This window comes from Heloderma suspectum, chromosome 2, assembly GCF_057233095.1.
Source record: "Heloderma suspectum isolate Gila_16-S chromosome 2, 16-S_ref, whole genome shotgun sequence".
In the NCBI taxonomy this organism is placed as follows: domain Eukaryota; kingdom Metazoa; phylum Chordata; class Lepidosauria; order Squamata; family Helodermatidae; genus Heloderma; species Heloderma suspectum.
The window spans coordinates 367967938-367991281 of record NC_139459.1 but is presented as its reverse complement, the minus strand read 5'-3'; the positions used below and the strand labels follow the sequence as shown (position 1 = coordinate 367991281).

The 23344-nt window shown below is 45.8% G+C and overlaps 1 protein-coding gene across 1 annotated transcript in view; it reads right to left on the bottom strand.

Annotated features, from left to right (window-relative positions):
- LOC146355946 (uncharacterized) overlaps window positions 1-18347 on the bottom strand; it is a 30394-nt gene extending 12047 nt beyond the window's left edge. Inside the window, 7 exon segments of the mRNA XM_084831146.1 lie at window positions 9361-9446; window positions 9530-10803; window positions 12439-12565; window positions 13482-13552; window positions 14135-14261; window positions 14427-14885; window positions 17126-18347. Of these exon segments, the coding sequence (XP_084687272.1) occupies window positions 9361-9446; window positions 9530-10803; window positions 12439-12565; window positions 13482-13552; window positions 14135-14261; window positions 14427-14885; window positions 17126-17296 (2315 nt within the window). The 5' untranslated portion in view covers window positions 17297-18347.
- Window positions 18348-23344: the final 4997 nt, after the last annotated feature.

Below are 23344 nucleotides of genomic sequence, written 5' to 3'. Positions count from 1 at the left end.
TACCCACACCCTTTCCATTTACCTCCATTCTGATAGCCCCCACCTCCGGTTTTCCAGTAAGCTACCACGTCCATTCTAGCTGCAGCCAGGAGAAGTCCCGTCAAGTCTTTATGGATCAACGGTTTTATTATTTTAAAAATAATTATTTGAAATAAATAAATTTGTGGTTTTTTTTTTAATGAAGATGGACAATAAAACAATGCACCACAAAAGTCAATTGTTTGTGCCACCATTTCACAGGACTCAACAGTACAGCCCACAGAATGCCTTGACCACTGAGTAATTAATCTACATACACATTAGCATGCCCCTCTCCCCACACCCACTCCAACATAAAAGAGGAAAACTCTGGAATAATTCTAGAAAGCCGTACATGGGGGGAATGCCAACACTGCCATTTTTGTGTAGGTTAATTGACTTGTGCTGAGATAGTTTTAAATGGTGGTGGCAGGGTGGGTGGGTGTTGGACTGGGAGCTGGGAGATCCGGGGTCTAGTCCCCACTCAGCCATGGAAGTTCACTGGGTGACTTAGGGCCAGTTATGGACTCTCAGACCAACCTACCTCACGGGGTTGTTGTTGTGAGGATAAAATGGAGAGAAGGAAGAAGATAATGTAAGCCGCCTGGGGTTCCTTACAAGAGGAAAAAAAGCAGGATATAAATACAATAAATAAATAAACAAACCATTTTTCCATTCCTCTTCTGAAATCTGCAAGTCAAACCCTGATTCTCATTGAAGTTTGAGCCCCAAGCAGCTGCTGTAAATGTTATGAAGTAACCAATCACATATCAATGAAACCCCTTGGAATGCTGCTTTGACTCTGTATAGGTCTGGGGTTCTGATTCTGTCAGATCCCAGTCATCAATCAGATTCTTTTGATTACCAAGATGAAATAAGCCACTTGTGCAAAAAGATTAGATTTTATTGATAGAAAATGGATGCAGAATATATACATGCAAAGAAAGTACGCACATCCCCTCAGGTGACAAAGCAGGCCTCTGATATAAGCTGATATGTCTATCCGAGTCCCCAAGATAGATGAAGGCTGTTCCTCAGGACCACAAGAAGTCTCCAGGCTGACTACACATTTTGCCCCTTGACATGAGACCAAATTGCTCTGCTCTTAGTACAAGCTTATATTGGTTTCTCTCTCCCAAGTTCAATAGCTGACAGGCTATATATATATACACACACACACACATACACACACACACACACTTAGAAGTGGGGGCTTCCTTCCGCCTTAGGTGCTCGAAGCATCCCAGGGTGGGAAACTAATTGCCTTTCCAGAGAGTGGGGAAGTGGAAGCCTCCCAGCTCACAGGAGAGATAAGACACCACTCTCTATGAGAAAAGGGTGAGGTAACCAGGCATATGATTAAGGCCTGGTGTAAAAGTCTCTATTACTTAACCATAAAACTGCTGGTTAAGCTAAATTACACAGGTCTACTACTACCATCTACGAACTCTGTGAGGTCTACTGTTTTGTTCACGTAGCTTCTCAAATGAAGTGAGTGACCTGGGTGCACCCTTGCTGTGTACAATCTCTGTGTGAATGCATCAACCTGTACTTTTTGCATCCAGCTCAATACTCCAGCAGGGAAACCCTGTACCAGATATGCCATAGAGAATGGCTTGCCCCCCGAAAACACGTCCCCAAGATGAAAAATAACTTTGGCTTTCTAAAGTCAATACTGTGATAGTTTATGTGGGTCCCAAAATTGGGGATGATCATTGAAAAGGAATCAGAAGTACACCGGTTTTGTGGGATCAGTTCCAGCTTCTTCCTTCTGATGAAGTGGACAAGGTGCTTTCATCTGTAAGGCCGACCACCTGCTTACTTGATCCTTGCCCATCTTGGCTCATTATGGGCTGCAGAGAGAGGCTGGGTGAGGGGATCAAGGCAGTGGTGAACGCCTCCCTTGAGAAGGGAGTGATGCCATCAGCCCTCAAGGAGGCAGTGATAAGACCGCTCTTAAAGAAGCCCTCCTTGGATCCCCAAGTTCTGAACAACTTTCGCCCAGTCTCGAATCTGCCATTTTGGGGCAAGGTGATTGAGCAGGTGTTGGCGATGCAGTTGAAGGCACACTTGGAAAAAGCCGATTATCTAGATCCATTTCAGTCGGGCTTCAGGCCTGGGCATGGGACAGAAACGGCCTTGGTCGCCTTGGTGGACGATATGAGGAGGGCTCCGGATAGGGGCGAATGCTCCTTCCTTGTTCTCCTCAACCTCTCAGCAGTTTTTGATACCGTTGACCACGGTATCCTCCTGGACCGCCTGGAGGGGTTGGGCATTGGAGACACCGTATTATGGTGGTTCCAGTCCTTCCTCTCCGGCAGGTACCAGAGGGTAGCACTGGGAGAGAAGGTTTTGGACCCGTGGCCGCTCATTTGTGGGGTGCCACAGGGTTCCATCCTCTCCCCGATGCTATTTAACATCTATGTGAAGCTGGTGGGGGCTATCATCAGGAGGTTTGGGGTACAGTGTCATCAGTATGCGGATGACATGCAGCTCTACCTCTCGTTCAAATCTTCACCAAGGTTGGCCATAGAATCCCTGTCCAAATGTCTGGAGACGGTGAGTGGCTGGATGGGGAGGAACAAGCTGAAGCTGAATCCTGACAAGTCCAAGGTACTTTTGGTAGGAGACAAGAGGAGGTTGGGGGATGTTGACCTGGTGTTGAATGGGGTACGGTTACCCTTGAAAGACCAGATCCGCAGTTTGGGGGTCATCTTAGACTCCCAGCTGTCCATGGAGGCTCAGGTGTCAGCTGTGAGCCTGACAGCGCTATACCAACTCCATCTGATATGGCGGCTGTGCCCCTACCTTCCTGACCATCTGCTCCCATCAGGAATACAGGCCCTGGTCTCCTCTCATTTAGACTACTGTAATGCGCTCTATGTGGGGTTACCCTTGAAGACGGTTCGGAAGCTGCAGCTGGTGCAGAACGCGGCGGCTCGCCTGATTAAAGACAGCCGCTGGCAAGATCACATCACTCCAGTGCTGAAGGAGCTGCACTGGCTACCAGTTGTTTTCCAGGCCAAATTCAAGGTGTTGGTTCTGACCTTTAAAACCCTATATGGTTCCGGCCAAGCCTGTCTCAAGGAGCGCCTCCAGCAACACCAGATAGGCTGCTCAACAAGATCAGCCTCGGATGGCCTTCTTTCTGTCCCATCAGCCAGGACAGCTAGACTGGTGGGGACGAGGGAGAGGGCCTTCTCTGTGGTGGCCCCCACTCTGTGGAACTCCCTCCCTAGGGAACTCCGCCATGCCCCCTCTTTAATGAGCTTCCGCCATGCATTAAAAACGTGGTTGTTCAGGCAGGCATTTGGGGTGGCTAGGGTAATTTTAGAAATGTGATGTTTGTAATGTTGAATTTTATTGTATGAGCTGTTTTTATTGTTGTACATCGCCCAGAGTGGCTCGGTGACCAGCCAGATGGGCGATTAATAAATTTAATTAATAAATAAAATAAATAAATAAGAAAGGAGGTAAGGGTATCTTGGCCCAAGACCTCCATGATGTGGCTTTCTAAAAAAGGTTCTCTATGTTGGCCATGGATACTTTTGTAGCTTTCATAAACAGAATAGCCTCAAAACGAGGGATGTTCCACAGTACCTCCATTTTCACCCACGAGATTGAGATATCTCCTTTGATAATAGGAAGTAGCTGACAAGTTTGAAAGTCCGCCATATACAATTTAAAATTTGGAATGGACAAACTGCCTTTTTTCTGTTGTCTACACACTGGCCCTTTTGAGTCTGTTCCTTTTACCAGCATTAATAAATGGTTCTACCATCTCCAGCCATTTCTTTCTCTTACTCTCTGAACGTGGTATGGGGACCATTTGAGATAAAACAACTTGGGAAATAACATCCTTTTGACTGAAGCTACCCTACCCAACCGGGTCAGCTTCAGTATTCCCAGTTTTGTAGTTCAGGTTTAATACTTGCAATTCCTGGGTTACAATTTCTGTTGACCAGCTGGCAAATATCTTTAGGGATAAGTACACCCCAGTATCTCAAGGAACAGATCTAAATAATCACATTAAACTGATTCTGAATCATACGCTGGGTTTCCTGAGGTGTAGTTACACATATCAATGCCAATTTGCTATAGTTGAATGGGAGCCCCTAGGACTTATGAAAAATGGGCAGTATTTCAGCAAGAGCCGCATGGCCTGCCCCACATTCGAGAGGGATAGCCTCATGTCATCAGCAGAGAGGTTTACCCAGTGTTCCTGATCCCCGTTTAAACCCTTTGAGACTGGGATCCTGCCTGGTCATTATTGCTGTAAAGATTTTTGCATCCTGGTTAAGGAGCAAAATTGGACAGTAATATTTTAATTGTTTTTATGTATTTTATTACTGTAAGCTGCCTTGGGAAGGCTTCTGCCCTGAAAAGCGGCCAAAAAATATTTCAAATAAATAAAAAATATGATCGCACTGGCTGTGGATCTTTCCCTTGCTTATGAAGGAGCATCACCCTGGCCTTCCTCCATGTATCTAATAAATTATATTCTAGCAGGAAAGGAGTTAATATCTGATAAAGCTGCCCAGTCCTTGCCATGGCTGTAATAATTCAAAAATATAAGGTCATTCCATTTGGTCAAAGGCTTTAAAGGCTAGTGACAAAAAATAAATTTGTGTTTTAACGTATGAGGGTAGATTTGATTTAGCATTCTACGTATCAGCATCCCAAAATGTCCCCCAGGTATGAAACCTATTTGATCAGAATGGACATATTCACCAATAAATGAGTTCAAATGGTTGGTCATTATTGCCGTAAAGATTTTTGCATTAAGGTTAAGGAACAAAATCGGGCAATATGATCCCACCTGCTGTGGAACTTTCCCTTGCTTATGAATTAGCATCACCCTGGCCTTCCTCCACATATGTAATAACTCCTGTCCTGCTAGAATATCACTCAACGGGTTTTTAAAATGTGCAAAATGTCATCGCAAAACATTTTGAAAAATTCCCACATCCATTCCAGGTGACTTTCCAGGTTTAGGTTTCATTATAGCCTCTTTAATTTCCTGATCAGATTCCTCGGGTTTAGATATTCCTTGTGAGCTAATGATTTTTTTTTTTGTTGTCACGAATACTCATGGCTTGTTATTAACAGCCAGAATATAGCTTCTAGCCCTTCTTTTTTTTTTAGTGCACTGGCCAGCAGTCGAGAGCAATTGTTTCCAAACAAAGTTAAGAAAAGTTAATGAGGTTTGGATGTCATCTGAATCCAATGCTTGGAACTCTGCACTTTGGGCCTTCAGTTCTCTACATGGTTTGCTGTTGCCCGCCCTCTTATATACAGTTAGCAGATATTCTATCGCTTTAACTGCCTTCTTCTTTGCCTTCTTTTTGCTTGTGTAGAAGGGTTTTTTCTTGAATAAAGTAACCCCTCAGGACCACCTTCAGTGTGTCACAGAGCGATGCCCCTGAGGACCAGGGCAGGAATTTTCTTAAGAAAATTCTCTATGTGGTGTCTAATCTTATCCACTACTGATTGATATGTAAGTAAGGAGGCATCCAGTCCCCACACCCGAGTACAAGTTTGTGAATCATCAATTTAAGCCTTAAGGTGATGGGACCATACTACGACACCATGACTGAGCCAATATGTGCATCTTTGGCTGTTGGCTGCAAGGCTTGAGACGTGAAGAAATGGTCTATCTGAGCGTAGTATCAATGTCTGGAGGAGAAAGATGTATAAAAAGGTAAAGGTGTCCCCAACCAGTCGTGTCCGACTCTAGGGTGCGGTGCTCATCCCCGTTTCTAAGCCGAAGAACCAGCGATGTCCGAAGACGCTTCCGTGGTCATGTGGCCGGCATGACTGAACACCGAAGTGCACAGAACGCTGTTACCTTTCCTGCCGAGGCGGTACCTATTTATCTACTTGCAATTTCTTGCTTTCGAACTGCTAGGTTGGCAGAAGCTGGGATTGAAGATGGGAGCTCACTCCGTCACACAGCACTCGGGTCTCGAACTGCTGTCCTGTCGACCTTCCAGTCTGCAGTTCAGCGTCTTAACCACTAAGCCACCGCAGCCCGAAAGATGTATAGTCCCTCCCTATTTTAGTTTGTTCTCTCCAGATCCTGCTCTCACAGACTGTCAGGAATTCTTGTTCACATCCTTGCTGGCTTGTTTGACCCAGAGGAAGAGTCAAGGTTCCTGTCAAAAGTGGCATATCACCTCCCACAAGGACTTTCGCTGAGGTGAAGGCACTTTTTACCTCAAGGAAGGCCTGCATAAATTTATTCTGAGCCCGGTTGGGCGCATAAAAGGAGCCAAGAGTGACTGCCTGTCAGTCCTCATACTGCTAAGCAGGGTCAGCCCTGGTTCGAACTTGGATGGGAGACCGCCTGGGAATCAGGCTTCCTGCATTGAGCAGGGGGATGGACTCAATGGTCTTGTAGGCCCCTTCCAACCCTATGATTCTATGTCTATGTGTAACACCTATTAACCTTTTGGGACTTTAATAGCTGCTTCACTAAAAAAAGGGCATTTCTTTGCAAACAGTATGGCAAGTCCACCATTTTTTTGTAGACCTGAATGTCATCATCCTGGCAGGGGCTGCTCAGCCAATGAGAGACTTGTTTCCTGCCCCTGTCCAGGCTCCCCCATGCTACTATGTTATTATGGATGGAGAGCAACTAATTCACAATTCTGAAGGTCCCCCATGCTACTACATCATCTCCCCCCGCCCCTTTCACCAATGTGGACCCTTTTGCCTTGAGAAGCCTAAATCTCCGAGTCTTGAGTGCAGCATCTGAAAGCTTCTCATAACAGCATCTGAGCCCCACAATTTCACCCCATTCCAGCACTCTGCTGCACAGTTAGTGCTTCCAACGCCCCCCCTTTCCCTTTCGCCTTCTCCCTGCTCATAATTAGAAGCTCCCCGTAAACCTGCAAGATTGTTACTGTGATAAAGTGAAGAAGGGACTTTACAGAACAACAGAGAAATGACTTTACATCAGAGAAACTGTAGAACATCAAAGAAGCACAGCATCACAGTAGCAATTTAAGAGAGCATCAGAGAAGCAAAAGAGCACAAGTTACTAAAGTTAGCCTTTAACTCTTAAACGCTTTAGCGAAATACCCTGGCTCCATATGCATAGAGAAATGTTAAAGATTCACTGCAGGGGAATGAGATTTCTTACTCTTTGTATAAACACACAAAGAATAGGGGGATATGTTAAAGATTAAAAGCAGGCCAGTTAAGGTGAATGACTGTTCCCAGTACTGCGGTATTGTGAGGGGTCGCTGCTGCGCTCCTGGGGATTTTCTCAATGGGAAAAACTACTTCCATGGGGAAACAAGAGGGAATGGGGGGTCTCACCCTCTTGACCACATCACTGCCAGGTCACAGAGGCACATCCAGGATTTAATGGGGTGGGGTGGGGCATGGCACATTGAGGTAAAACCGCCAGGGAGCTGCTTTCAGGAAAAAAGTCAGAGTAAAAGGAGTTTCAGAAAATGCGGCCTTTCAAGATGGAGCGGATTGGTGATGACGGCATCTGTTGCGAAGAAACTCAGACTGCTGTAACTTCGCACCAAATAACTCATGAAAACAGACCCCCAGTCGGAGCTTAAAGCTGGGAGGCAGTCCTGAAATACTGAAAGCTTGCATCCCTGGCCTTCCCAAAGGAAAGGGGGTTGGACTCGATGGCCTTGTAGGCCCCTTCCAACCCTACTATTCTATGATAAGCAAGCCACGACTGCCCTCCCCACACCCGTCATTATTGGCATTAAGGCATGCCAAGGTCAGTTTGGAACTGTTGATACCTTATTGTCAGATAACCACTTTTTCAAGAAGATAATTGACTTCCTGCATGAGGGAGACTATTATCTGTTTATAACCTAAAAATAATAATTTTGAGCTGCTGTTCCTGCATGGCGAGTCAGCTTTTCTTCTCTATCTGCCCTTATTACAACATCTTGCCCACCAAGTGTCAGTACAGGATGGATAGCTACCTATGGATTCTGTGTTGGACTGGTCCATGGACCTTAAAGGAACGATACAAGAGCCTAGGACTTTGAGATCTTCAATAGATATAGCCCCAGAGCTGGCCTTTGCACAATACACATCCACCATGAAGGAATTGCAGCTGGAGGATAAGGTTGTGCCAATGGACAAAGAGAAACCGACAGAAGAACTCACACAGACAGATTCTTGAGCTTGCTGAGAATGTTCCAATCCTAAAATATAAACCAATCTCCACTCAGACGGAGAAAATACAGGAAGGTGATCTCCAAATTGAAGAATGGCTTCTTATGGTTTGTAGGGAATTAGCCCTCATAAAAAATGTCTTCTCAGAAAGTAATGGACTGTTAACAATGTTGGTTGAGAATTATAAAACCCAAGAAAGGGGAGCTGGGATAAAAGGAACAGATAAAAGCATTGCTCAAGTTAGGATAACAACTAAGAAAATGTTAAAGACCCATACTGAAGATGCTGACAAAGGAGATTGAAAGGGGGAATATAAAAAGCAGAAGAAAAAATATTAAAAATATAAGGAAGCAGGAGAAAAAAGTATACTATTGTCAGGAAAAGGATCTAGAGAGGTTGTTTAAATTTCTAGATACAAACTCAAATTCAGACCCTAACAAGTCAATGCAAAAGGGCTGCAAGACAAGGAAAGAAAAATAAAAAAGGATTAGTCAGTGCTGTTAATTTGCAGCAGGTAGTTGAGGAAGAAGGCGTGACAGAGAGAAAAACAGTGAATGCTCACGACTTGGAAGAGATGCAGGATCTATGGGCAAAAGTACTTCTTAGCAACATGGGAAAGATGGAGGACGGCGTCTGTACTATTAAGTTGGGCCCAGTATCCTATCACATAGAGCCGCAGTCAGACATTCACTCGAGAAATCGATGTAATTTGGTAGTGATTCCACAAAAGTTAGTATTTGCTAACTATCCCAGACCTAAGGGTTCTCCATCTTCCAGTGCTGTAGTATCAACATCTGAATCCTACTGCAATGCTAGAGGAATACTCCATTGCCTCTTTTATATGTAGTAACATCTAGTGCTTTCTGACATGAAATCACATTTCAAAACTAGAGAAAAAGGAATTGCAGAGAATCGACTAGATTTCCACTGAGACATCGCATCCATCTGCAACCAGCCCCACTGGCAGCATTGGAGCTTCAGAACGATACCAAGCACACATGACTTAATTGGACTGCAGTTGCTGCCACAGGTTTTAATGGTGCAGGAAAACCGTAATAATTTTTGACTTGTTGCTTAGAACTTCACCAGACCAATGAAAGCCAAACTACGATGCAAAATTTTCCCTAAAGTATGACAAAAATATATGATCTGCCTTTTCAAAAATTGGAGTATTACAATTTCTCCCACGTGTGATTACTTTGATGCGGAGTGAGATGTTCCTACTGACTGAAAATCTTCCTACACTCCAAACATATAAATGGTTTCTCCCCGGTGTAAGTTCTTGGAAGAACACTGAGATGTTCCTTCTTACTGAAGCTCTTTCCACACCTTAAATAATGATGTAGCTTCTCCCCATGTGAGTTCTTTGATGTTGACTGAGAGTGATTTTCTGACTGAAGCTCTTTCCACACACCAAACAATGGTATGGTTTCTCCCCTGTGTGAGTGCTTTGGTGAGAAGTGAGATGTCTCTTCTGACTGAAGTGCTTTCCACACTCCAAACAATGATATGGTTTCTCCCCTGTATGGGTTCTTTGATGATCAGTGAGATGATGATTGTTCCTGAAGCTCTTTCCACACGCCAAACAATGATATGGTTGCTCCCCGGTGTGAGTTCTTTGATGAGAAGTGAGGTGTTTCTTCTGACTGAAGCTCTTTCCACACTCCAAACAATGATATGGTTGCCCCCTGGTGTGAGTTCTTTGGTGAGAAGTGAGATGTGTCTTCTGACTGAAGCTCTTTCCACACTCCAAACAATGATATGGTTGCTCTCCGGTGTGAGTTCTTTGGTGAGAAGTGAGATGTCTCTTCTGACTGAAGCACTTTCCACACTCCAAACAATGATATGGTTTCTCCCCTGTGTGGGTTCTTTGATGATCAGTGAGATGATGATTGTTCCTGAAGTCCTTTCCACACTCCAAACAATGATATGGTTTCTCCCCTGTGTGGGTTCTTTGATGATCAGTGAGATGATGATTGTTCCTGAAGCTCTTTCCACACTCCAAGCAATGATATGGTTGCTCCCCAGTGTGAGTTCTTTGATGAGAAGTGAGATGTGTCTTCTGACTAAAGCTCTTTCCACACTCCAAGCAATGATATGGTTGCTCCCCAGTGTGAGTTCTTTGATGAGAAGTTAGATGGGTCTTCTGACTGAATCTCTTTCCACACTCCAAACAATCATACGGTTTCTCCCCTGTATGAGTTCTTTGATGCACAGTGAGTTGTTCCTTCTTCCTGAAGCTCTTTCCACACTCCAAACACTGATACGGTTTCTCCCCTGTGTGAAGTCTTTGATGACAAGTGAGATGTGTCTTTCGACTGAAGCTCTTCCCACATATCAGGCATTTATAAGGTTTCTTCAATGTCTGAATTTTGCAGTGAGGTTTAACATTTGATTCAGAATTGAAAGTTTTCCTATGTATATGGAACGTATTATTTTCCTGTCTTTTATGTGTGTGTTTTTGGATTGCTATATAATGGTAGCCATTGCCCCGAGAAGCAAAATAATTATTCCTCATATTCTGATTTGCTTGAGTTTTCCTTCTCTGCTGTTTGCTGTTTATATATCTATCCCTTTTCGGTGACTTCTTACATGGTTCTCTCTTACTGTCCCCTTCCCACCTGTCCCCTTCTGCAATGAAGAAATGAAAGTGGTAGAAGACCGAGTTAGCCACAGAACTTCAAATAATTGTGCAACCTCAATGAATGATTTTGGTAGAGGGAAGAAGGGAAAAGACTGAGATGGGATGCATTTCTTAACCATGGAAATTAGCAGCTGAAGAATTTCTTAGTCTTCCAGGAAAGACACAATCTTGAATAGCTGCAGGCTCAGCACCTCCTTCACTGAGCACCCATCCCAAATTGTCTACTTTCCCATTGGAGATGGTTCTGCCAAGCAGTTGTCAAAATCCCATTGTTTTTAGCCCAGAATAACTCGTCACCACCCAGGAATCTTCCTGTAACTGCTTTGTAGTATCAGACCTGGGTCCACACTACTAAACCCTCTTTAGTCTCCTGGACTACCCATATTGGCAGGATTCTACCTGCTTTTCAGGGCTTGCCTGTTGCTCTCAGGCAGAGAAAATCAGCTCTTTTCCCCATTCCTCCACCCCAGCTAAGGAGGATATAATTTGGCTGTCTGGGTGTGAAGAGAGACTGCAGTCTGAGAGGAAGACTAAGAGAGAAACAGCTGGGTTTGGGTTCTGTAAACTAATTTCATTTTGGGGTGCTGGCTTATATGGTGGGTCAGTTCTGTGTTTGTACATGTTGTAGCTCTTAATGTTTTCTTGTAAACTGAAAGAAGGGATCTCAACATGCTAAAATATACAATCAAACTGCACACGGCCCCTCAACGTGGAGTGTTAATTATTTGATTATTTTAATATGATGGTGTATCTTATTTACTTTTTTATGGTCTTCAAAACACAGTAAACCCCAGAGTTCTGTTGCTTTCAGACAGAATCAGCTCTTTCCCATCCCTCCACCCAGCTAAGGATGATGTGATCTGGGTGTCTATGACTGAAGAGAGACTCCAGTTTGAAAGAAAGAGACTAAGAGAGAAACAGCTGGATGTGAGTTCTCTTAACAAACTTCATTTTGGGTGGCTGGCTGCTAGGATTCTATGGCAGGTCAGTTCTGTTTGTATTTGTTGCAGCTCTTAATGTTTCCTGACAATTTCTTGACTAAATGCTGATTGTTGTTTTGATTTTGTTGTGGTTTTTTAGTATTTTGTATTGATGTCTCACTGGTGAAAGCTCCTGTGTGGATTGTTGTTGAAGGGAATGGCAGGATTGTGAATAATTTAGTACATAAAAATTGGCAAGTCCTGGTAGACTGTAAGAAGGGATCTGGAGGTGCTGAAATATGCAGTTGAACTCCCCATGGCCCCTGCAGGCCAGGCCTTCAGCTATGCCTTGAAAACGTGCCTGTCCTATGCTGCCTTTCCCCAGTTTTGCTGCTGCTACTTTTTGAGACTGAGTTGTTTTAATACGTCTTGTGAAAATGTTCTGGCATGTTTGACGCCTGCATCTTTTACTTGGTGTCTTAAAATAGTGTGAATTATTTGATGATTTAAATATGACTCAATGTATTTTCTTCTTCTTTTTGAACTGTGCCTTCTGAGGGCAGTTACCTCAAAGGCAGCCTCAAAATACTGGATAAATGAATGATATAGTATATGTGCCCCAAACTGGTAATATTATCTTCTCCACCATTATTGCATTTGGAAGCCAACAGTATTATTAAACAAGAAAACTGGGAGCCTTACTGAGAGAGACCACGATTTCACAGTTCTCCTCTGTGATTTGCCTGTGCAGAGCTCTCTGGTCAGGATCCAGCAGTGCCCACTCCTCCTCAGTGAAGGACACAGCAATCTCCTCAAAAGTCACCAGACCCTGGATGAAAAAAGAAAATGTTTCCTTCTCAAGGATAACATAAATTAGGATGGGATGGGCATTGTACTGTAGCATTGAAACTTGCTTGCTGTGAAAACCAGTTGCTGGCGGGAAAACAGCAAGAAATGGTTATGGCCCTCCTGTCCTGCTTGTTGCCTTCCCAAGTGTCACGTTTCCCTTGGGCCCCCTCTTTCCTGATGCACTCACACACACAAATAGAGAGGCTTCAGTCTCAGGCCTTTAATTCATTATCAAAAGGTTCATTACAGAAGCAAATCCTCTAAGACACTCAGACTACAAAGGAATGCCTCCAGGGGATTCAAATGGGAACAGGAATGATGTGAAGTGAGGCTTGCTGGCTAGACTAACTTAGGGAGGGATGTCCTGCTCTTCCAGTGATGCTTCCCTACATCGCCTCTCACGCATCTCATCGTTAACCGGGTTGACCATCTAAGCTCCGCCCCTGACAGTTCCGTCTTAGCTCTGCGCCGCAGTCTAGCATCTCTTAGGTCACAGCCCCCCCCCCCCGGCTTCTCACAGAGGGGGGTGGGGGTGGGGCTTCAGGCCTGGACATCTGGTAGTTAGTAACCTGAGAAGCACACCAACCCATATCTGAACTGGCTTGGGAAAATGCATCCCCTGGTTCTGGCTGTCCCTTTTCTGAATCTGAGCTGCTAATTATCTCCTTGCACTCAGAATCAATCCCGACACCAAGAGGCATCTGGTCGGCCATGGTGAGAAACAGGATGCTGGACTAGAGGGGTCTTTGGTCCCATCCAGTAGGGCTCTCTGTAGAATCTTAGTTTGCCAGAAGGGAACTTAACGACAGAGGTTCATTTGGCCCTGAGGAAGTGAGCAGGGGACAGAGGCACCTGGGCTGCTCCCTGCCTGTGTTCCTAGTGATCCTTCTGCCTACCTGATCCGGTTCCACTCCATCACAAAGAAAGAGAGATGGCTCTGCACTTATTGCCAGCATCGTCGCTGTCCCTGCATGAGACAAAGGTGATGGGAAGCCAGTAGCACATGTTTGTCTCAGAGATTTAGGAAGTGAGTCTCTTGGAACACAAAAGGACTTACTGCTCAAGTTTTATTCTGGTTGTATTTTTGTATTTTTAAGATATATTTCATATTGCATTTTATGCTGTATTTCTGTGGTTTTAATTTTTGTGAACCTCCCAGAGAGCTTCAGCTACTGGGAAGTATAGAAAGGTAATTAATTACTAAACAAACAAACAAACGCATACAATTGCACTGGAAGTGATGCAAGTCCAAGTACACCTGGGCATTACAAGATGTCTCACCTTCAATTTGCATTTTGATAGTTCAGTTGGGTAAAAATGCGTATGTCCCCCTTTGTGCTCTTAGCCACAAATCAAACGGTTGATGTCCATGTATAAAATCTTCAAGTGTTGAAAAATAAACGTAGTTTTGAACTGTGGAAAAAGCTGGAGACAACCGCCTTCTCCCTGAAACAATCCAGGGGGAACATCAAAGGAGTCCAAGGATCTCTTACATTCTCCAGAGAGTGAGATGAGATTGAAATACAGCCACCCTGAAATTAATCCTTACCCTGAAAGGTAGAACGTTCGTCACCTTCCTGCCTGATCCCCCTTTGTGGGGGGCTCTGTCTGGTGCCTGATGGAGCCTTCTCTACTGCAGGGAAATCAGGTCCCATGTCTGCAAACAGACCCTTTACCTGAAACAGCAATCAGTATCCAAGGAATGAGGGAGGGAGAAATGTTGGGGGGCGAGGTATGGGACATCTCTCCCCAGACAATTTCTAGAACAGGTTGGGCAATTAGTAGATAGTTTTCAGATATCCCCCCTCACATTCTTGACCCCTTGGATGAAATGCTCTCACCTGCTGCTCTTTCTGCTTCTCCTCTTCTGCCTGGCTCAGGAGGAAGCCTTCTGCCAGAGCCACCGCCTGGGAACTGGTCTCTGCTCCACATTCTCTCACCCAGCTCGCCATCTCCACTGGCAGAATAGCCAGGAACTGCTGCAGGATCACCAGGTCCAGGATTTGGTTTTTAGTGTGTTGTTCTGGCTTCAGCCACCGACGGGAAAGATCGTGGAGTTGGTTGCAAGTCTCTCGGGGGCCCTCAGTCTCCTGGTAGTGGAACTGTCTGAAACGCTGGTGCTGCACGTCTGAGCTGACCATGTCCTCACCTTGGGTCATCTCAACCATTCTTTCCCTGCTGCTCCTTATCTTAACGGTGTCATGGTCTCTTCGTGCTTCAAGGCTAGCTGAGTGCTGGTCAGCCATCTTTGATCCGTGTTCAAAAAACCCTCCAAGGGGACCAAAGAAACTCTTCTGTAACTGGGGAAAGATTGCCTTATGAGACAGTGCTATTAAAGGTCTGTAAAGGCAAGGCATTGTTTGGTTAAAGAATCATTATACGGTCAGGACAAGATGAAATGTGGAGAACTCCAACTAAGAAGCTGGACTTATCTGGAATAAAAGGCCGGTGAATGCCAAGATTCAAAGAGAAACTAGAGACATAGGGAGGACCTGAGGGTCACAGATCAAAGTCCTTCACTTGCATGAGAATCAGAAATTGTCTCATTCCCTCCCCCCATACAGGTCCATCTCTAACCATTCATCCAACTAAAAACACATTCCCTCTCTTGGCCTTCCCCTGAGGCCTTTTCTGCTCTTCATCCAAGCCCCCAACCAAACACCTTCTGCTGCTGCAATCTTTCTGCTTGAGCCTCTCGTTCATTAATCTACCTTAAAATTGGTTTAAATTAAGGCTGTCAGTTGTTTAAAGAAATCTTTGTTGATTAGTTATCTGAGTTCTAAAGGTCAGTGTATTTATTAATCAACAGAACTCAAGAATGCATACGAACTAAAAATTCAGATGAACACATGTTTCTGTTTACTTTAGGCAGAGTTTGTTTTACAATTAAAAAATGATACAATTAAAAAAGACCAAGAACATTTCTCCCTGATTTTCTGAGGTATAGGAGGCTCCATTCCCTAACTATTACAGGTAGGAGCTGCCTCACTAGAACAGAACAAACATTCTCACTGGAAGGGACCATAATTGTTGTGCCCCACAGAAACACAGAGCGACTGCTCTGCTGAGTTTTGCTTTTCCCATTTCAGACTTCTTGACTTCTTTTTCATTCTCTTTTATTTCCCCTCTCCCCTTTTTAAATTCAGTTATTATCAGCCTTCTCCTCCTTTGTGACAGGCCTCCTCTTCAACTGCCTCTCTCTGCAGAACTCCCTCTCCTCTCAGGGCTCCCCAAATCAGCTGCCTCCTGGGGGGCATTGGTGGGGCCCCTCGTCTCCCTCCGCCCACCTCTGTTTGCTTTTCTCAGTCTGTCCAGTCCAGTACAGCAGGGGTCCCCAACCCCCGGGCTGCGGACCAGTACCAGTCTGTGGCCTGTTAGGAACTGGTCTGCGGGGGTCCCCGGGAGGGAGGCGATCCGTCCCTCCCTCCTGGAATCCTCGCTGCCCCTGGCCGGCTCCGCTCCGCTGCGAGTCCGCAGAGCTGCCAGCTGGCTCCGGCCATTGGGACACAAATGGCGTCCGCATAGCGGACGCCATTTGAGTCCCTGTTCTTCAAGTAATAGGCTATGTAAATATTTACGTAGCCTATTATTGCAAAGAACAGGGATGCAAATGGTGTAGTGGGTGCTATTTGCGTCCATGTTCTTTGCAGTAATAGGCTACATAAAGATTTATGTAGCCTATTTCTTGAAGAACAGGGACACAAATGGTGTCAGCTACGCCAGACGCCATTTGCGTCTGCAGTCTGGGCGCAGCGGATGCCATTTGCGTCCGCAGTCCGGGCACAGCTACCCCCCGAAATCCCTCCAGGATGGACCCATATCAGCCGCCAACAGGTAGGTTCTGTCCTGGGGGGACTTCAGGGGGTGGTGCGGGGGGTAGACCACAATACCAGTTCCTGGTGCCAAAAAGGTTGGGGACCGCTGCAGTAGAGAACGAGGGCAACATCTCAGCGCCATGCAGAATTGGACCAGGGGATCCACATGTGTGTGTGGCAAGGGAGCACCGCCCAATTAATGGGGACAATTATTTGAGTCAATATAGAGCAGTTTTAGGGCACAATGCTAGGCAGGGTTAGACAGAACAAAAGTCCTACAATTCCCAGCATTCCCCAGCCAGTTGGCTGGGGAATGCTGGGAATTGTAGGTCTTTTGTTCAGTCTAACCCTGCATAGGATTGCTCCCTTAATGAATGAATCAGTCTGATACACTGACTCAGGTTTCCAGGTCTCCCTTAACACCTCCCCCCGCAGATAAAATTGGCCACCTGGTCTGCTGAAAGGAGGAAGGACGGACGGACGGAAGGAAGCTGCCCGGGGGGCGGGGTGTGTGTGTCCCCCCGAGTGCGTCAGCCGCGCAAGCCACTTCCCTATGGGGTAAAATGGGGGGAGGTCCAGCTCCACTCCACGGGGCAAACTCAGATCCCCCTCTGACACGCTGGGGCCGAACTATTCCTCCCTCTCTGCCCGCCATGCCCTTCCCTCGCCCCTGCAGCCCAGGGACCCCCTTCACCCCAATGCACAAGGCGGGGAGGGGGTCTCACCTGACCCCACCCACGAGGCACCGCTGCAGCACCCGGAGGAAGTTCCAAGCCCTCTTTCCTCCGGAGGGAAGAGGCCGGACAGGAAGGGCCTCTGGGGGAAAGTGCATTTCCTGCGGAGGGCGCGGCCCGCCCTCCGCCCCAAACCCCCCTCCTCTCTGGCAGGCGCTTCATTTCTTTGACCCTCAGAAAGGCCAGCAGCGAGAGCCTTGCTCTGCACCTCCCAAAGCAGGGCCGCGCGAGCAGCTCGCATCGCACGGCGCCACGCCGGCTGCCGGCTGCCGGCAATGGGTTCCCTTTCGTGTTCTGGATATTTTCCCCCGCGCTGACTGAACCCGCTCGGCCCGTGGGCGTTTCGGTTCTGCTTGCGAAACGCGGTTCTCCGTTGAGAGGCTGCGCGTCCTGTGAGGTCCAAAAGGTGGCAGGAAGTTCAGCAAGCCAGCCCAGGGCACTTGACACCTTCGGGGGGCAGAGAAAGCCACAGTGCCGTCCTGGATGTGCCTGCTCACAAGTAAGGCCCGTTCAGCGCCATGGCCTTACTCCCCAGTAAACGGGTCCAGCAGCCTTCCCCGAGGCTCCGCTCTTGGTGCCGATATGGTTGACAGCAGAGCCGGGCTGACACAGTGTCGCTTAGGGGCTAAAAGCCCCGATCCTAATCGTTGCTTGCAGTTGCTGCAGTGAAAACCACCTCGAATTTCTGGTTCTTAGTTGTTTCGGTACGCAGTGGCTGAAATGTTTTCAAAGAAAGAGGGCTGAAGTAACAGACCTTTCCCTCTGCCTAGAAGAGATAAACGTCTTAGATATCGTGGTGGCACCAAGATACAGGAACTGAAGCTGGGCATCGCCTTGGCTTTTCTTTTGCAGTTTGTGAGACAGGGACACGTTTTAAAATTTAAATTTGCTTACACCTAAGCTTTTTAAAAAGTCCAATTGCGGGGAGGGGGGTGCTGGATGTGGAGGGGAGACTATGGGCCACATGTGGCCCATGGGAATGTAAACCCCAGTGGGAAAACTCCCTGACCAAACAAATGTGTTAGCAGTTGTGTGGCCACTGGAGGCGTTTTTGAAGTGAAAAAAAAACACCATGAGCCTCTAATAGGGACATTGGGGTTTGTATGTTCTTATTATACCGTTTTTAGTTATTTGGCTTTGATTCCTTGTATACTGTATTTTTAGTACTTCATATTTCACATGTGCTGGTCTACAACTGAAATAAACAATCTGTACCTGTACTTGCAGTGCACTCTGTGTGGGGCTGTCCTTGAAGACTGTTCAGAAGCTGCAACTTATGCAAAATGGGGCAGCAAGATTAATAACTGGGACCAGTAGGTCTGAACATATACCAACAATTCTGGCCTGATTGCATTGCCTGCCTGTATGTTTCCGAATCCAATTCAAGATGCTGGTTTTAACCTATAAAGTCTTAACATGGCTCAGGATTACAATACCTGATGGAGTGGACTCTCCTGACCTGAACCTACCCGGATGCTATGATCAACATCTGAGGCCTTCTTCCAAGTGCAACCTCCAAGGGGGTCTCAGAAGGTGGCAACAAGGGAGAAGGCCTTTTCAGTGGTGGCCCCAAGTATGGAATCATCTCTCCACTGAGGCCCACCTAGTGCCAACACTGTCATCTTGTCAGCAGCAGGTTAAGACTATCCCCTACTTCCAGGCATTTAATGGCATATGATGGGGGGCATTTATGCCAGCTGTCTGAACAGGTCTAGTATGTATTGAAATTGTTTTTAGCTGTTTAAATTCTTTGTAAATTTTGTATATTTAAATATTGATGCTGTATTTTATCTTGTGAATTTTTGTGAACTGCTCAGAGAGCTTCGGCTACTGGATAGTATAGAAACGAAATAAAAACAAACACATTTCAAGTCTAACTGGTAAAGCGCCTCTGCCCAATCTTCCTGCAATTCACTGTGAGGTTGCTGGAGTAACACCCATACATTCTTGTCCTCCTGTCTAGTATGTCAAGTTGGCCAACCTTGGGTGTCTTAGGGGGCTTAGATGGGCTTGGTACCACATTTGCCACACTCATCCTACTAGGTGAGGGGGGATACCAGAGGTTTTCTTTGGAGAGAAATAGTTATTTAAATCTCTTTCTTAGACCTAATCAAAGCTCCACTTCATTTTGCCTTGCAGTTTCTCAAAAAGAAATGGATTACATCTGCATTACAAGTCGGGAAAGGTATATAAGTGATGGGTAGAAGTGGAAGCAAGAAATGTAAGTGTCCATCATGGCTCTATCACAAGCCATGCCCCCCTACACTGTCCGGTTTTGACTCTAGAGCCTGCACCGTCCACTTCTCACCGCTCTACATCCTGGCACAGATGTTTCCCAGAATATTAAAGATCATAGAATCATAGAATAGTAGGGTTGGAAAGGGCCTACAAGGCCTTCGAGTCCAACCCCCTGCTCAATGCAGGAAACCAAGTCAGAGCATCCCTGACAGATGGCTGTCCAGCCTCGTCTTGAACGCCTCCAGTGTGGGAGAGCCCTCCACCTCCCTAGGGAATTGGGAGCACAACTCTCACTGGACTCTACTCAGAGAAACATCTTACTTTCAGCCTAAGGGGCCCAGCTGTGGAGACTTGGGTGCTGGGATGTAACCATGGAATCCTAATGCAAAATATCCTTTGCTGCATTTCTTCATGGAATCATCTAACTGCTTAGCTAGGGCAGGCTGGGCAATATCGGTCCCAAGATCTGCCAGAAACTAGGGGGATCAAGCTGCAAAGCAACCTCAAATGGGTCCTGCACCATTTCTGCTGGTGAAAATCAAAATGAGGTAGAGAATGAATATTTTTCATTCATACACCCAACACATTCTATCCCAACCAAGCATCTCAGGTTCCAAAGAAACCCCAACTTTCTTGCAGCATGACTGCTGATGGAAATCTCAATGTAGAGGTGAGTGAATGTTTTTTCCTCATTCATCGTGGTGCAATTCAGAACAAAAAGCTTGAAATTTCATGCAAGTCACACTTAACGTAGTACCACAAAAACCAGCATAAAGATTGTGAAAGTTGCTAGAAGAGGGTTCCCTCTCACTGCTTAACCCCTCCTGCCAGCGACTGATGTAAACAACAAACAGGCCTGGGTCAACACACAGGAGGATTCCTCTAGCATTACGTTAGATCAAACGATGTGTAAGGCTATACAGGAGCAGGAGAACGTGGGGCATCATTGCTGGTCCAGACACTCCATCCTCCCCATCTGGTTTTGGGCATGAAAGACCAACTGAAAGTGTGGGTGCACGGAAGTTATGTTGTAAGAAAGCACAATTTATGACACTGCACAACCTCACTGATGATGTCATATCAGATAAGCTATGCACCTTAGATTCCAATTTTCTGGCTTTGTGGAGCTTGAATCAACATGAGAAAGGCTTAATTCTGACCTTAAACTAGCAGTTTTTTTTAAATCAATGAATATATATATTGACTGAAGCTATGCAGATCGGAAGCAAAGGCTGCTGCCTTAAGAGACATGCCCCATGATCAGTGATGAACATAACGTAAGAGCCCTGCTGGATCAGACCAAGGGTCCATCTAGTCCAGCATTCTGTTCACACAGTGGCCAACCAGCTGCCCAGAAGAAACCCACAAGCAGGACATGAGCACAATAGCACCCTCCCGCCCATGTTACCCAGCAACTGGTGTACATAGGCTTACTGACTCTGATACTGGAGGTAGCACATAGACATCATGACTGGTAGCCATTGATAACTTTGTCCTCCAGGAATTTGTCTAAGCCCCTTTTAAAGCAATCCAAATTGGTGGCCATCGTTACATCTTGTGGTAGCGAATTCCATAGTTTAACTATACGCTGTGTGAAGAAGTCCTTCCTTTTATCTGTCCTGAATCTCCTGCCAATCTGTTTCATGGGATGAACCTGGGTTCTGGTATGAGAGAGGGAGAAAAATGTCTATCAACATTCTCCACACCATGCATAATTTTGTGCACCTCTATCATATCTTCCCTTACTCGCCTTTTTTCCAAGCTAAACAATCCCAACTGTTGCAACCTTCCCGCATGGTGGAGTTCCTCCAGCCCCTTGATCCTTGTAGTTGCCCTTTTCTGCACTTTTTCCAGCTCTACAATATCTTTTTTTAGGTGTGATGACCAGAACTATACACAGTATTCCAAGTGTGGTTGCACCACAGATTTGTATAGGGGCAGCATGATATTGGCAGTTTTATTCTCAATTCCTTTTCTACTTATGCCTAACATGGAGTTTGCTTTTTTTTTCTTTTCTTTTTTTACAGCAGCTGTACACTGGGTTGACACTCTCACTGAGCTGTCCACCACAACCCCAAGATGTCTTTCTTGGTTGCCGCTAGCTCAGATCGCATGAGGTTATACTTGAAATTGGGATTTGTTTGCCCCAATGTGCATCACTTTACATGTGCCTTCATTGAACTGCATTTGCCATTTGGATGCTTTTTTGTTTTAACCACCTGAAATAATTTGGTGTCATCGGCAAACTTGGCCACTTCACTGCTTGCTCCTAATTTCAGATCATTTATGAACCAGTTGAAAAGCATTGGTCCCAATGCAGATCCCTGTGGGACCCCACTATTTGCATCCCTCCATTGAATGTAATGAATTCACCATCTATTCCTTCTCTCCGCATTGTGTTCATTAGCCAGTTACTGATCTATAAGAGGACCTCTCCTCAGATTCCATGATTGCTAAATTTGCTCAGGAGTCTTCGGTGAGGGACTTTGTCAAAAGCCTTTTGGAAGTCCAAGTAAACAATGTCTACTGGATCACCCCTGTCTACATGTTTATTGACACTCTCAAAGAACTCTAAAAGGTTAGTGAGACAGGACTTACCTTTGTGAAAGCCGTGTTGATTCTTTTTCAGCAGGGCTTGTCCTTCTATGTGCTTACTAATTTTATCTTTTAATAATGCTTCCCACTAAGTTCCTCGGAACAGATGTTAAGCTAACTGGCCTGTAATTTCCCAGATCCCCCTTGGATCCCTGTTTAAAAAATGGTATTACATTGGCCATCTTCCAGTCCTGTGGTACAGGGGCTGCTCTTAGGGACATTTTGCATATTTTGGATAAAATATCAGCAATTTTATATTTGAGTCCTTAAGAACCACAGGATGGATACCATCTGGGCCTGGTGATTTATTTTCTTTCAATTTGTCAATCAGGTTGAGAACTTCATATTTTATCATCACTATTTGCCTCAGTTCCTTAGACTCCTTTCCTGAAAACACCATTTCAGGCACAGGTATCTGTCCTATATCTTCTGCAGTGAAGACAGTTGAGAACAATACATTCAGTTTCTCTGCAATCTCCTTATCTTCCTTTAGTACTCCTTTAGTCATCCAATGTTCCAACTGCCTCCCTAGCTGGTTATCTGCTTCTGACATATTTAGGGAGCAATCCTATCGGGATAGGCAGCTGCCTCCAAACTTGGAGGCAACTGCCTATCCAATGCAAGGTGGGCAGAGCATGGAGGGAATCTTGTCCTCCTCTCTCCGGCCGCCCTGCATTCGCAGCTAGATGGCCAATTTTGGCTGTCTAGCCACAGGATCTCAGAGGGTGGGGCGGGGCGGGGGGGGAGGCCAGATGGGAAGCATCGTACCGGCACTTCCGCACTCCCTGCTCCCAGGAACGCCCCCTTTTGCCCTGCTCCGCGCTGCTCTTATGAGCATAGAGCCAGAGGATGTTCCACGCCACCTACGAGGCAGTAGGGAAGGGGGAGGGGAGGCAGTTCTCTGGGAACCAACCAATCCTATTGGCCATCTAGCCGCTGTCCAGTGGCCATAGGATCGCGCCCTTAAAGTATTCTTTGTCGTTGACCTTGATGTTGTTAGTGATATACTCCTCAAAATGCTTTTGTGCATCTCTTATTGTCTGCTTGCATCTCCTTTGTGCAAGTTTGTGCTCCCTTTTGTTTTCCTCACTTGGGCAAGACTTCCATTTTTGGAAGGAAGCCTTCTTTTCTCTAATAGCTTCCTTGACACTGTTGGTTAACCATGGTGGTGACCTCTTGGATTTGGTGCAACCTTTCCTAAACTGTGACATACATTTTAGCTGAGCTTCTATTATTGTGGTTTTGAGGAACCTCCAAGCATTTTGAAGGGATTAAACCCTTGTGACTCTCCCTCTTTTGAAATCAAATGTGACTGTATCGGAATTCTTGGGCAATTTCCCACTTAAATATATATTAAATCTGATGGCACTGTGATCG